Source organism: Diabrotica virgifera, chromosome 6 (genome assembly GCF_917563875.1).
Source record: "Diabrotica virgifera virgifera chromosome 6, PGI_DIABVI_V3a".
NCBI classification, from domain to species: Eukaryota; Metazoa; Arthropoda; class Insecta; order Coleoptera; family Chrysomelidae; genus Diabrotica; species Diabrotica virgifera.
The window spans coordinates 24,002,069-24,016,655 of NC_065448.1; the positions used below are offsets into that span (position 1 = coordinate 24,002,069).

Sequence of the window (14,587 nt, forward strand, 5' to 3'; positions counted from 1 at the left end):
TTCCTTCGCACTTTCTTTTCCTTGGTTTCAGGGATTTTTCCAGAAATATTTTAAACAGGATATGTGATGTGGGGCAGTTCTGTAGTAGTCTCTTTGTCGTCTTAAATGGACTGCATATTTTATTGCCCGTTTTAATAGCTACTAATTCAAATTTTGAACTTGTTTAAAATTCAACGTTTTTGGTTATCATTTCATATTTTTTTGTAATATTTTTATTTTTTATGTATCTAAATTACATTATAATATATCTACATTGTTATAAAATCTACTAAATGGTCTAAATTTTATGTTTTAGGGCAAATGGAAGTAGCGTACATAATTCCTGTGTTGTTTTTAAATAACTCCTTAGGCACTCAATTATTGCCAATTACCATAGAAACTCAAGATTTTAACGTAGCGATGGAAAGTGCGGAAAATCAATCAGCCCAAGGACTTTTATCCAAATGGTAAACAAGTTTTTGCAATACTGAATATTTACTGAATATTTTCTGAATATTTTCTAAATATTTTCTGAATATTTATTGAATATGTACTGAATATTAATTGAATATTTACTGAATATTTACTGAATATTTACTGAATATTTGCTGAATATTTGCTGAATATTTACTGAATATTTACTTAATATTTACTGAATATTTACTGACTATTTGCTGAATATTTACTGAATATTTACTGAATATATACTGAATTATTTAATGAATATTTACTGAATATTTACTGAATATTTTTTGTATGAATATTTACTGAACATTTGCTGAAGGTTTACTGAATATTTACTGAATATTTGCTGACTGAATATTTACTGAATATTTACTAAAGATTTACTGAATATTTACTAAAGATTTACTGAACATTTTTTATTAAATATTTACTGAATATTTTCTAAATATTTACTGAATAATCTCCTTTTAAGGTATATGTTAGATAGTCATGCTCAACCACCTTGCTACAGACTGCGTCCAATTTCTTGTCACATTCCTGGTTTTAAAGAGACGTCGCTTCAAGATAGAGAAAAGGCTTTCGCGGAATGGGCTAGTGAGATAGATAAGATGTTGGCCGTGCTAATTACCGTTTTTTCACAAGAACTGAAAGATACTTATTTAACAACAGTAGTTGAACAGGTAAAGTTATATTGTTTTACATATCTCATATTTTCCATGTCGAGTTTTTAATCTCACAATAGTAGAATGTTTAAATAATAGTAGAATGTTTAACAATAATTCTCCCTCCCTTTAGTTTGACAATAATTCTTAGAATGACGACGAAATACTAAGTATGTTTCTATGTTCTAGGAAGTACATAATACAGTATTTATGAGTCAAGAACTAGCGAAGAGATGTATATGGTTGAATAGAATTTACACTCCAACAGCAAAAACTCCAGATAATATGAGTCCGGGAGAAGCTGAAGCACATAGAAGATTAGATATTTTACAAAAAGATTTAAAGGTACTATCAAAATAATCTTAAGCATAAAATATGTCTAATAATACTAGTATATTTATATGAAAATGAGAGACATCTGATATTTCAATTCGTTCAGAGAGGAGCATCATCTCTTAAGTACTTGTTACCCTCCTTTGGGATCATCGGAAAGGGTTCTATGGTTTACGGAGCTGGAGAGCATACCATAGAGCCTCTCAGATGATCCCTAAGGAGCTTGAAACGTAAGGGGATGATGGTCCTCTCTGAACGAATTGAAATATAAGGTGTCTCTCAATTTAATTGTATATTAGTTTATTCCTATCCTATCTGAGTACAAGGAACCAAGATTCGTTGGAATTCTTACCAAGATGAATAAACAGGTAGCGAAATGCAATTTTTAGATTTCCCCTAGTCTTATTTAATTCATCGTTCGTCTGCTTTGAAAGTATTATAAAGCTCGAATACAGGAGTTACCAGAATCTGGTCCCAGTAGAAGTCTTTATTTCTTGGGAAAAAAGCTTCGAATTTTTTAATATATATATATATATATATATATATATATATATATATATATATATATATATATATATATATATATATATATATATATATATATTTAAAGGATCTACATCTCATTTTTTTATATATATATATATATATATATATATATATATATATATATATACATCCTACTATCAATTTGGCATCGATACATTATGCATTTACCATCGATTTGGCATCGTCTTGCAAAGTGGCATCTGTATATCGATGCCACTTTACACTACTTTAATAACTTTATTCCTGTACTTGCTACCAGAAGTCTAATCAGCTCGGTAGTTAGAGATTTGATTCCTTGATGTTACTTTAATATATCAGCTTTCCTTGTTTACCTCTTACTAAGTTATATAAGTTTATTCCATAAAATGTTTGAGTCCAAAATGATCGTACAGTGAAAATATTATATACATTTAGTTCAGTGTTTTACCGTTTTGTCGCTGCCGTTATATACATGAAAACGTATATCCCACTTTCATTATCAATCATTTTGGCATCAGAAATTTGGCATCACTGTTGAATACAATATTATTCACAACGAAAAATAGACAATTTGAGAATGTATATATTATTTTCATAAAGAAATCAGTCTGGCATCATGTTTTATTGTTTTCACCCAATTTTGAAAAAATGTGAAAACTTTGTATTATCCACGTCCGTCTGTCCGTCTGTCTGTAACCACAACTCCTCCGTCAATATACCAGCTAGAATGACAAATGAGGTATCAAATGAAAGCTGATAATCCAAGGATGGTACTAAAGGTGAGATATTTGACCTTGGCGGTCTGTCCGTCGGTCTTTACGACCGCGAATATAACTCCTCCATCATTATACCAGGTAGAATGACAAATGAGGTGTCAAATGAAAGCATATAATCCAAGGATGGTACTAACGGTGAGATATTTGACCTAGGCTGTCTTTCCGTCGGTCCCTCCGACCGCAAATATAACTCCTCCGTCATTATACCAGGTAGAATGACAAATGAGGTGTCAAAAGAAAGCTTATAATACAAGGATGGTACTAAAGGTGAGATATTTGACTTAGGCGGTCATTATACCAGGTAGAATGACAAATGAGGTGTCAAATGAAAGCTGATAATCCTAGGATGGTACTAAAGGTGAGATATTTGACCTAGGCTGTCTTTCCGTCGGTCCCTCCGACCGCGAATATAACTCCTCCGTCATTATACCAGGTAGAATGACAAATGAGGTGTCAAAAGAAAGCTTATAATACAAGGATGGTACTAAAGGTGAGATATTTGACTTAGGCGGTCTGTGACTCGGTCCCTCCGACCGCGAATATAACTTATCCGTCATTATACCAGGTAGAATGACAAATGAGGTGTCAAATGAAAGCTGATAATCCTAGGATGGTACTAAAGGTGAGATATTTGACCAAGGCTGTCTTTCCGTCGGTCCCTCCGACCGCGAATATAACTCCTCCGTCATTATACCAGGTAGAATGACAAATGAGGTGTCAAATGAAAGCTTATATTCCAAGGATGGTAATAAAGGTGAGATATTTGACCTAGGCTGTCTTTCCGACGGTCCGTACGACCGGGAATATAACTCCTCCGTCATTATACCATGTAGAATGAGAAATGAGGTGTCAAATGAAGGCTGATATTCCAAGGATGGTACTAAAGGTGAGATTTTTGACCTACATGGTCTGTCCGTCGGTCCGTCCGACCGCGAGTATAACTCCTCAATCATTATACCAGGTAGAATGATAAATGAGGTGTCAAATGAAAGCTTATAATCCAAGGATGGTACTAAAGGTGAGATATTTGGCCTAGGCAATCTTTCTGTCGGTCCGTACGACCGCGAATATAACTTCTCCGTCATTATACCAGGTAGAATGACAAATGAGGTGTCAAATGAAAGCTTATATTCCAAGGATGGTACTAAAGGTGAGATATTTGACCCAGGCTGTCTTTCCGTCGGTCCGTACGACCGCGCATATAACCCTCCGTCGTTATACCAGGTAGAATGACAAATGAGGTGTCAAATGAAAGCTGATAATCCTAGGATGGTACTAAAGGTGAGATATTTGACCTAGGCTGTCTTTCCGTCGGTCCCTCCGACCGCGAATATAACTCCTCCGTCATTATACCAGGTAGAATGACAAATGAGGTGTCAAAAGAAAGCTTATAATACAAGGATGGTACTAAAGGTGAGATATTTGACTTAGGCGGTCTGTGACTCGGTCCCTCCGACCGCGAATATAACTTATCCGTCATTATACCAGGTAGAATGACAAATGAGGTGTCAAATGAAAGCTGATAATCCTAGGATGGTACTAAAGGTGAGATATTTGACCTAGGCTGTCTTTCCGTCGGTCCCTCCGACCGCGAATATAACTCCTCCGTCATTATACCAGGTAGAATGACAAATGAAGTGTCAAATGAAAGCTTATATTCCAAGGATGGTAATAAAGGTGAGATATTTGACCTAGGCTGTCTTTCCGACGGTCCGTACGACCGGGAATATAACTCCTCCGTCATTATACCATGTAGAATGAGAAATGAGGTGTCAAATGAAGGCTGATATTCCAAGGATGGTACTAAAGGTGAGATTTTTGACCTACATGGTCTGTCCGTCGGTCCGTCCGACCGCGAGTATAACTCCTCAATCATTATACCAGGTAGAATGATAAATGAGGTGTCAAATGAAAGCTTATAATCCAAGGATGGTACTAAAGGTGAGATATTTGGCCTAGGCAATCTTTCTGTCGGTCCGTACGACCGCGAATATAACTTCTCCGTCATTATACCAGGTAGAATGACAAATGAGGTGTCAAATGAAAGCTTATATTCCAAGGATGGTACTAAAGGTGAGATATTTGACCCAGGCTGTCTTTCCGTCGGTCCGTACGACCGCGCATATAACCCCTCCGTCGTTATACCAGGTAGAATGACAAATGAGGTGTCAAATGAAAGCTGATAATCCAATGATAGTACTACAGGTGAGCGATTTGACCTAGGCTGTCTTTCCGCCGGTCCGTACGACCGCGACTATAACTTCTGCGTCTTTATACCAAGTAGAATGACAAATGAGGTGTCAAATGAAAGCTGATAATCCAATGATGGTACTACAGGTGAGCGATTTGACCTAAGCTGTCTTTCCGCCGGTCCGTACGACCGCGACTATAACTTCTGCGTCTTTATACCAAGTAGAATGATAAATAAGGTGTCAAATGAAAGCTTATAATCCAAGGATGGTACTAAAAGTGAGCTATTTGGCCTAGACAATCTTTCTGTCGGTCCGTACGACCGCGAATATAACTTCTCCGTCATTATACCAGGTAGAACGACAAATAAGGTGTCAAATGTAAGCTGGTAATACAAGGATGGTACTAAAGGTGAGATATTTGACCTAGGCGGTCTGTCGGTGGGTCCGTCCGACCGCGAATGTAACTCCTCTATCATTATACCAGCTATAATAATAAATGAGGTGTCAAATGAAAGCTTATAATCCAAGGATGGTACTAAAGGTGAGATATTTGAGCTGGGTACTCTTTCTGTCGGTCCGTACGACCGCCAATATAACTCCTCCGCCATTATACCGGGTAGAATGACAAATGAGGTGTCAAATAAAAGCTTGTGGGTGAAAACCTAGGACTTACGAAGTCCAATTTAAAAATAGGGCATATCAGAGATATGCCTTAGACATCATAGAAGACAATGACACAGAAAAATCAAACAAGCAATATGTCAAAAGGGCCTTAGTTATGTATCTTCGGTCCTGTTGGTCCAATCGTGATGTATAGCACCTCAAATGATAGGATTTGACAAACAGAATACAATGAGAGAAAAATCAAATACAACCTCATGTCAAAAGGGCCTTAGTCGCGTATCTTCGGTCCTATAAGACCAATCGTGACGTACGGCATCTCAAATAATAGGACTTGACAAATAAAATACAATGACACAGAAAAATCAAATACAGCAACAAGTCAAAAGGGCCCTAGTTATGTATATCTAGTCCTATTGGTCCAATTGTGACGTACAGCAGCTCAAATGGTAGGGTTTAATGAACAGAATACAATGACACAGAAAAATCAATTACAGCAATATGTCAAAAGGGCCTTATTTACGTATCTTCGCTCCTATTGGTCCAATCGTGGCGTACAGCACCTAAAATAACTGGATTTGACTAATATAATACAATGACGTATGAAAATCAATTACAGCATCATGTCAAAAGGGCCTTAGTCTTGTATCTACGGTTCTATTGGTTCAATCGTGACGTACAGCGTCTGAAATGATGGGATTTAACTGGCAGAATAAGATGGTGTAGACAAATGAAAATGACGGCATGTAATAACACTTTAAAATTGTAGAAATAAAATGGATTAACACACATGGTATGACATATTAGGTGAGAGTATTTAACAAATAGAATACGATTACATACGTCCAGTTTTTGACAAGCGACTTCTCTACATATGATAAACGCGAAAGGGGCCCAACGTTCACTGCTCGACATAGGCCTCCCGTTCACTGCATATACCCACTGCTTTCTGACGCTGTGACTTGAGAGGATAGGATTTAACGAATAGAACGACAAAGAAGACTAAACAAGGCAGCTCACGGGAAAAACACAACTGTCCGTTTTATACTCTACAGGGAAGCATCAAATATTCAACGTAAGAATATATTAGAGTATAACGGTATGATAAATCTTTTTCTTCTTTTTTTCATTTAGTGCATTCCGTACGTTTTTTAAACATAATCAGGAGAAGTTGTTGAATTTCTGAAGTCTATAAAAGAATTTCTTAACAAACCTTTTTTTAATTGTGTTATGGATTATTTTTAAGAATGTGTTTAAAAGGCAGTTCGCAGGCTTATTGTTCAATGGTCTTATCACTTTCAAGCGCCTGTCTTTTTTGTAGGACTATTAACCTTCGGAGTACGGAGATTATTTGACTTACTTAGATTACGAAGATGGGTCAAGCGTGACCCATTCTCATTTTATTTATAAGGATGTTTTAAATAGTCAGTATTAATAAACAGTATCTTTAATTCAACAAAAAACAAACAAACATAACCATTATAATCCTAAATTATTGTATTTAAATTTTTTAAGATGGTTTCCCATGGGTATACACTAGTTCGCTGCGGCGGCCAGATTTTAATACCTTACAGAAAACGGGCATAGGTAAATTCGCTCCGGCCATATATTTGAATACGTATACCCGTAAACAGAGACGGCTGCGATTTACGTGTACCTACAAACATATTAAAAATATTTTTCGAAATCCGAAGACCGGGTCAGGACTGACCCAGCATCATAGATGTTACGTAGAGGAAAAACTGTAATTTGCATGTTCACGAATTATATACGAAAAAATAGACTGAAACAAATAAGGAGAACTTACGATCAATCGGATTTGTAAAAAAATTATTTCATAAAATATTAAGAAATAAGTGAATTTCGGGTCACGCTTGACCCAGTCTTCGTACTCCGAAGGTTAATTGTTACTTGTGATTTCAACCATTCTAGCGGGGCAATGCCTTTTCTATAACTGAAATGAATATTGTTATCCATTTAATTTTTTTCCTCAATTAATTGAATGCCTCCTACTGGTGTTTGGTCTAAGCTTACCGCTTTTCCCCATTTAAGCTAAACTGCTCGTCAAAAGTTAGGGATATAGAAAATTATGCTCATTTTCATAGCTAATTTTTTCGAGAACAGATTAACGGATTCCACTATTTTTTTTTAATATTTTAGAGTTTTCTTTAGTATTTACACAGTTGTGCAAAGGTTTACACAAATTTCTTTTTTGTACTTATACCGAGTGGTAGGTATAAGTACAGAAAAGAAGTTTGAGTAAACCTCTTGATAGGTATTAGTTACGTATCTTCACTCCCATTGGTCCCAACGTGTCGTACGGCGGCTCAAATCATTGGAATCAGCCAACAGAATACAATGACTAGGGAGCGGATTTATATGCGATCAATTTTGATGAAATATTCGCATATATATGCGGTAAAAAATTACGAAATATGCGCAAGATATGCACAAAAATTCAAAAAATGCGCATTTCGGGAAACCACAAATTTTCTGTCTTATTTAGTAATCTTATTTATTATTTTTCAAATAAAATCATTTTTTATATATGCAATTTATTCACAGTTTTTACAAAAACTGCTACCAATAGTTACCTATTTAAAATAAAACAACAATATCACTATAAATATATCTTCGATTATAATTCACTACAATGTGTTTTTCCAAATTCTTTACGAGGAAACATATTCTTTGATCAGACAAAATATTTTTATAACTTGAAAAACTCCTTTCAACATCGATAATTGGTGCGTATTTAAAATAACTTGTTAATTTCCGTTAGAAAATCGTAAAACTTTGGCTAAAGGTGTAAATTCTCTTAACAATAGAGGATTTAAAAAATCACCAGAATTATAGGTAGGTACCTACCCTAATAGCACAAGGACGTCCAATGGACGTCCTTCACGGATTTAGGGACGTCCATTGGACGTCCGTTTTCGTCCGAGGAACGTCCTTTATACGTCCTATTTTGGTCCAAATGTCGCGCTACCGAACGTCCATTGGACGTCCATCTAATGTCCGAGGGGACATATATTGGATCTTAATCGGACGTAAATTGGACCTTAATCGGACGTCCTAGGGGACGTAAATTGGACCCTAATCGGACGTAAATTGGACCTTAATCGGACGTAAATTGAACCTTAATCGGACGTAAATTGGACCTTAATCGGACGTAAATTGAACCTTAATCGGACGTAAATTGGACTTTAATCGGACGTAAATTGGACCTTAATCGGACGTAAATGGGACCTTAATTGGACGTAAATTGGACCTTATCGGAGTAAATTGGATCTTAATCGGACGTCTTAGGGGACGTGAATTGGACCTTAACAGGACGTCCAATTTTGGTCCAAATTCCACGTTGCCAAACGCCCAATGGAGGTCCACCTAACGTCCGAAGGGACGTTCGGTGGACGTCAATTGGGCCTTCATAGGACGTCCCAGTTTGGTCCAATGTATTGCTGCCGATCATCCATCTAACGTCCTGGGAGGACGTTCGGTGGACGTCTAGAGACGATATTTATACCTGTGGAGAATGTATTGTGGGAAATAAAAAATATATTTTTTAAGGAACTTATATTACATCTTATATTAATTTACAATTATTGGATATTAGATTATTTACATTAAATTATAATTACATTTCTCCAAGAAATTAACGCACCACCTTAAAAATGGGCCATTTTTGATGTCTCGAATTTCCTAAAGCCATTGTCCCATCTAAGTGATTTTTTTAATAATATTATAGCCTAGGCTATATGGGCTACCTCCATAAGCTTGTCATGCACGGGGAGCTATACTGTAATAATATTATATCACATCGCTGAGGGAACTCTACATTACATATACTTTTCGAATCAAAACTTTTATTCTCTTAATATTATTACTTAAAAAATATATACTACATTCGTCTCGCTAAACTCGAAAAATAACTTATAAACCATAAAAATCTCCAAAAATATAAATGACATAAATGAGAATTGGCACAATTATTATTATGGTTTTAAGTTGATTTTTCGGATTTAACTACAATATTATGCAAAAAATTATGTTATATCGCAGATTTAAAATGGGTTTATCTCGAAAACAGTTATATTAAGTTTAGCGAGATGATTGTAGTACACTTTTTTTAAGTAAAAATATTAAGAGAATAAAAGTAGACTGGTACGCAGTCTGATTTTTGCATAAGAGTTTAATGAAATGGTAACAAATCAATTGGAAGTTCTGTCCGACAAAATACATGGAACGTTTTCGGTAGTCTGATGTTCCAAGTTTTTAACCTGTTCCACAATTAAAACTTCCCCGGTTCCAGTATTCCCGTACATCAAAGTTTGTCCGACTAGACACCGTGAAGCTATTAACAAATTTTCAGCTTGCTGTTAATCAACTTTTTTTATTACGCGGGATCCAGGTCTATAAATGAATACAATAAATAAGTAGGTAGGTACATATTATACACTTATTTATACGAGTACAATTAATAGTAGAGCTGGTTTTTGGGATGTTACAAGCAACATTTGCATTTCCACAGAGATACTTATGACAGAAATAATAAAATACCGAGACGGACTATTATTATAATAATTTACAATAAGACCCGACGGCCGACGCTATAGGGACAGGTAAAATTTATGACTGAACAATGCACCGAGCATCGATACAAGCAATATGTACCGGTCGAAGATTATTTTTTATTGTGCCAAATGGACGTATATAGTACCTACCTTTAAAAATCGAATACACAAATTAAAAGATATTTAACAACCATAAAGATTTGTCAAACTCTATCACCGACTTCATGAAAACAAGTATTACTACATTCTTTGATGGTTTTTGCTGTAAATTTTAAAGGATTGACATGAAATTTGGCATACGCATAGCTAACATGCCAAAGAAAAAAAGTGATATTGTGCCAATGTGTGCTATTGCCCTGGGGTGAGTTTCACTCTTTCTCTGGGGTGAAAAACGTTCAAAATAAGTCCGGACTTCGATAAACTGATTAATATTAAGCAACCTTTATTCCATACTTACAAAGTATGTGTACTTACAAATTAGTATGTGAATTTGGGGGGTGAGTTTCACCCCGAGGAGGGGTGATATACAAAATATAGATAGATACACAAAAGATATACAAAAATGTTTCAAAACATCGAAAAAATGTGGTAAAATGCAAATATACATATCATATTATGATAAAATTGCGATTTTGGCGATTTGCCTTTTTGGATAGAATGATGATGATGTTGATTAGGATAAAACTGCGAAGAATTTTTTTATCGAAATATAGTAAAAAATATGAAAAATATACCAAAAAGCTTGAAAAAATATGTAAGTATGTAAGGAAAAACATAAATAATTAATAAATAAAAAATACGAAAAAAAATACGAAGCAAGCTTTCAATCCTAATAGCAAATAATTAATATTGAAAAATATCAAAAATTACTAAAAGATTTTTAAATTGAAAACTTACTGGTACACACATTTTTATAAATAATTAAATAAACCTTTGACAACACAACACAAAAGTTTGAAACACTCACTATTTGGATTGGTTGTCCTGGCTTGTGATTTTCTTCTTTGCAGATGACGCTCACGGATCGATGTCAATGTCCAACGGACGTCCGAGCACGGACGTCCAATGGACGTCCAAAGGACGTTCATATTTATTCAACACGTAAGTACGTCCAACGTCGGACGTCCGAAGGACGTTCATTTATAGTCCATCCGCATTAGGACTAAAACTGGACCTATTTTGGGCACACGTACGCTCAACTTCAAAAAGATGCTCTCAATATTCATCTGTAGTAAGGATACATTGATAAAAATTATATTTTTGCTTATTAGAATTAACCACCAAACTTCTATCATCTTGGTAACGGGAATAATAAAACATTATAAAGTCCACTTTACATCAACAATAATTGAACAAGAAATTGACGACAAGTTATTCAAGGTCAAATTTGGCTTATACAAAACACAATTCTACTTCCAATTTTGCCGTGAATAAACAGAAAATAAAGAAATTTGACAAAATAAAACATACCCAATTGTTCTATTTCATCAAATTCCTTCATTTTCTTTTACAAATCATACATTTTGTACTCGTCAAATTTGGCCTTGAATAACTTTGTCAATTTCTTGTTCAATTTATTGTTGATGTAGAGTGGACATAACGAATAATTTACCGATCAGATTTTCACACTTTACATAAAAACAAAAACATGTATTAGATATTAAACTACATATACAGTTTTGAATTAAATATGATTTATAATCTTTTCCATTTAAACTATTTTATTAACATAATTAAGTTAATATTTTATTAAATAATTTTGCTGTTTAATCCCCTTATTGGTAGAATATGTCCAATATGGACGATTGGAAAAGGTCCGTGTTTCGTCCGAGTACGGACGTCCAAAGGACGTTCATATTTATTCCACCCGAAGGACGTCCAACACCGGACGTCCGAAGGACGTACATATTTAGTCCACCCGAAGGACGTCCAACGCCGGACGTCCAAAGGACGTACATATTTAGTCCACCTGAAGGACGTCCAACGCCGGACGTCCAACGCCGGACGTCCAAAGGACGTACATATTTAGTACACCCGAAGTACGTCCAGCGTCGGACGTCCAAAGGACGTCCGTTTATGGTCCATGGACGTTAGGACCAAAAATTGACCTATTTTGGACGTCCAAAGGACGTCGTGTGCTATTAGGGTATTAAATATAACAAAAGTGTATAAAATTCGGATTTCCGGGTAAAACATCCTTCGTCATTTTAACATCCTACAATCATTTCATAACGGCGGCGTATTATCCTATAAGTACTTTGTGTAGAGATCGTTTATTTTCTAAGAAAAAATGAAAGGCGGTTAATGAGCTGTCTCTCTTGGTTCTCGAATTAATACAGACCACAGCCTGTGCGTGGAAATATTTTGTCGAATTAAAAAATTTAAATTTTGTTTTGGACTAATGAAATAAAACATTTTAGTAGTTCCAAAATGACACAAAATCTAGGCATCGGATAAAAAAGTTTATTTGAAGAAAGTGTATTTTTTTGTTCTTCTTAATGGCGGTACAGGCTCGTTTTTTTAATATTGTATTTAATTACAGAATAATTTTCAAATATTACCTAATATATTTTTCAAATTGGGCTCTGTACCGCCATTCTTTATTATATTACGGATACGTGTGCCAAATATCTTGAAAAAATATTCAAAATTACAGCCGCAATCTTGGAACGCGTTTTGGCTACCTGTTGATCGCTACTGTATCACCTTAAACAATTTTTTAAACAAATTCACAAAAATAATTTTTTCATTACGAACGATTTTTTAGATAAGTTGGGTTATTCTGAGCAAAAAAGGTATCTTGAGATTTTTCTCTAAAATTGATTTTTGTCGAGTTATATGGCCATTTTCGCATTTTTCAGGTTTTAAATCGCGTATAACTCGACAACAATCAATTTTAGAGAAAATTGACAAGAGACCTTTTTTGTTCAGAATGTCCAAAATTATCTAAAAAAAATTGTTCAAAGTGAAAAAATTATTTTTGTGGATTTGTTTAAAAAATTGTTTAAACAATTTTTCGACCACGGCACCTTGTGAATATGTTATAAGGACCTCTTTTTGAGTAAGTTTGTGCAAAAAAATCGAATCGGAATAATTTCACTAACAGGGGCGACGATAAATCCGGGACTATAGCGCTAATTATTAATAATTAAAAATAACAGCTTTGTAATAAAATAATGACAAAAATCTCTTAAGGACCTTGAAGCAAGGGTTTGAAACTTGATCTGCTCACTTTTTAATTTCATAATAATAACTTTTAATCGAGTTATTAAGACTTAAAAATGGCCATTTTCGCATTTTTCAAATTTTTAATCGCATATAACTCGACAACAATCAATTTTAAACAAAAATGGCAAGACACCTTTTTTGCCCAGAATGACACAAGTTATCTAAAAAAAATTGTTCGAAATGAAAAAATTGTTTTTGTGAATTTGTTTCAAAAAAATTTTTTAAACAATTTTTCGACCAATGCACCGCCCGGCACCCTTTGGATATGTTATAAGGACCTCTTTTTGAGTAAGTTTGTGCAAAAAAATCGAATCGGAATAATTTCGCTAGCGGGGGCGACGATACTGCCCGGTCTACTTTTGATGCTGATGGTGATAGAATAGATACTTTTTATATAACAAAAATAAAACTTTTTTTAAACTCTTTAAAAAATTTGTGGCGGGTTTTCCCCGAAAAGTGCGTTATTTTTTGGACATTTTACGTTGAACTAGTCGATTTGGAATTTGACGAATAAGAACCAACTTTTGATTAGCTCCAACTCTGTTTTTATTGTGTGTCCAGACTTCATACATACATCATTTTTTTTACTGTTTTATAAGCTTTATATTTGCTAGGAATAGTTTTTCGATCAAATACTTACTTTTTGATTTATTTGCGAAAAACCATCTAAAAACAAAAGTTACAAGGAATTTAATTAGTTTATCCACTTACGGACTTATTTGGACCTATATTTTTTCACACTCGAGAAGGGGGTGGTACTCATCCCCAGAAAAAAAGCACACACTGGCACTCTGATGTTCATTTCGCGAAATATCGCAGGGTTCGTATTTAAAATTTTTAATTTACTCCTCACCCCTTTCCGTGGGGGTTCGTTTTTGGTATCATTCGATAGACTTTTGAAAAATATTGAACACGCATTTTTTAGTTTTTCGATCTGACGTTCATTTCGCGAAATATTCGCTTTTTTGTGAAACTTTGTGACTCGCCCATCATTTCTTCAGATTTGGGAACACTTAATAATCGGAGGGGGCCAAGTCAGGAGAGTAAGCCGCATGAGAAAGTAATTAGAACCCCAACTCGAATTTTTGCTACTGTCACAACGCTCTTGTGAGTCGATGTATTGTCTTAGGTCTTGAGAACACTTTTTTCTTCTGCTTATGGAGTCGTTTTTCATTCATCACATACCGGAACTCACCACATAAATTTTGAAGACCCTGACATCAAAACTGTAT

General features: G+C 34.9%; 1 protein-coding gene across 2 annotated transcripts in view; it reads left to right on the plus strand.

Annotated features, from left to right (window-relative positions):
- LOC114331260 (NACHT and WD repeat domain-containing protein 2) overlaps positions 1 to 14,587 on the plus strand; it is a 206,679-nt gene that overhangs the window by 96,099 nt on the left and 95,993 nt on the right. For both annotated transcript variants that reach the window (XM_028280772.2, XM_028280781.2), the window contains exons 6-8: positions 296 to 446; positions 917 to 1,124; positions 1,296 to 1,451. In XM_028280772.2, coding sequence (XP_028136573.2) covers positions 296 to 446; positions 917 to 1,124; positions 1,296 to 1,451 — 515 coding nt within the window. The remainder of the gene's footprint in view (positions 1 to 295; positions 447 to 916; positions 1,125 to 1,295; positions 1,452 to 14,587) is intronic.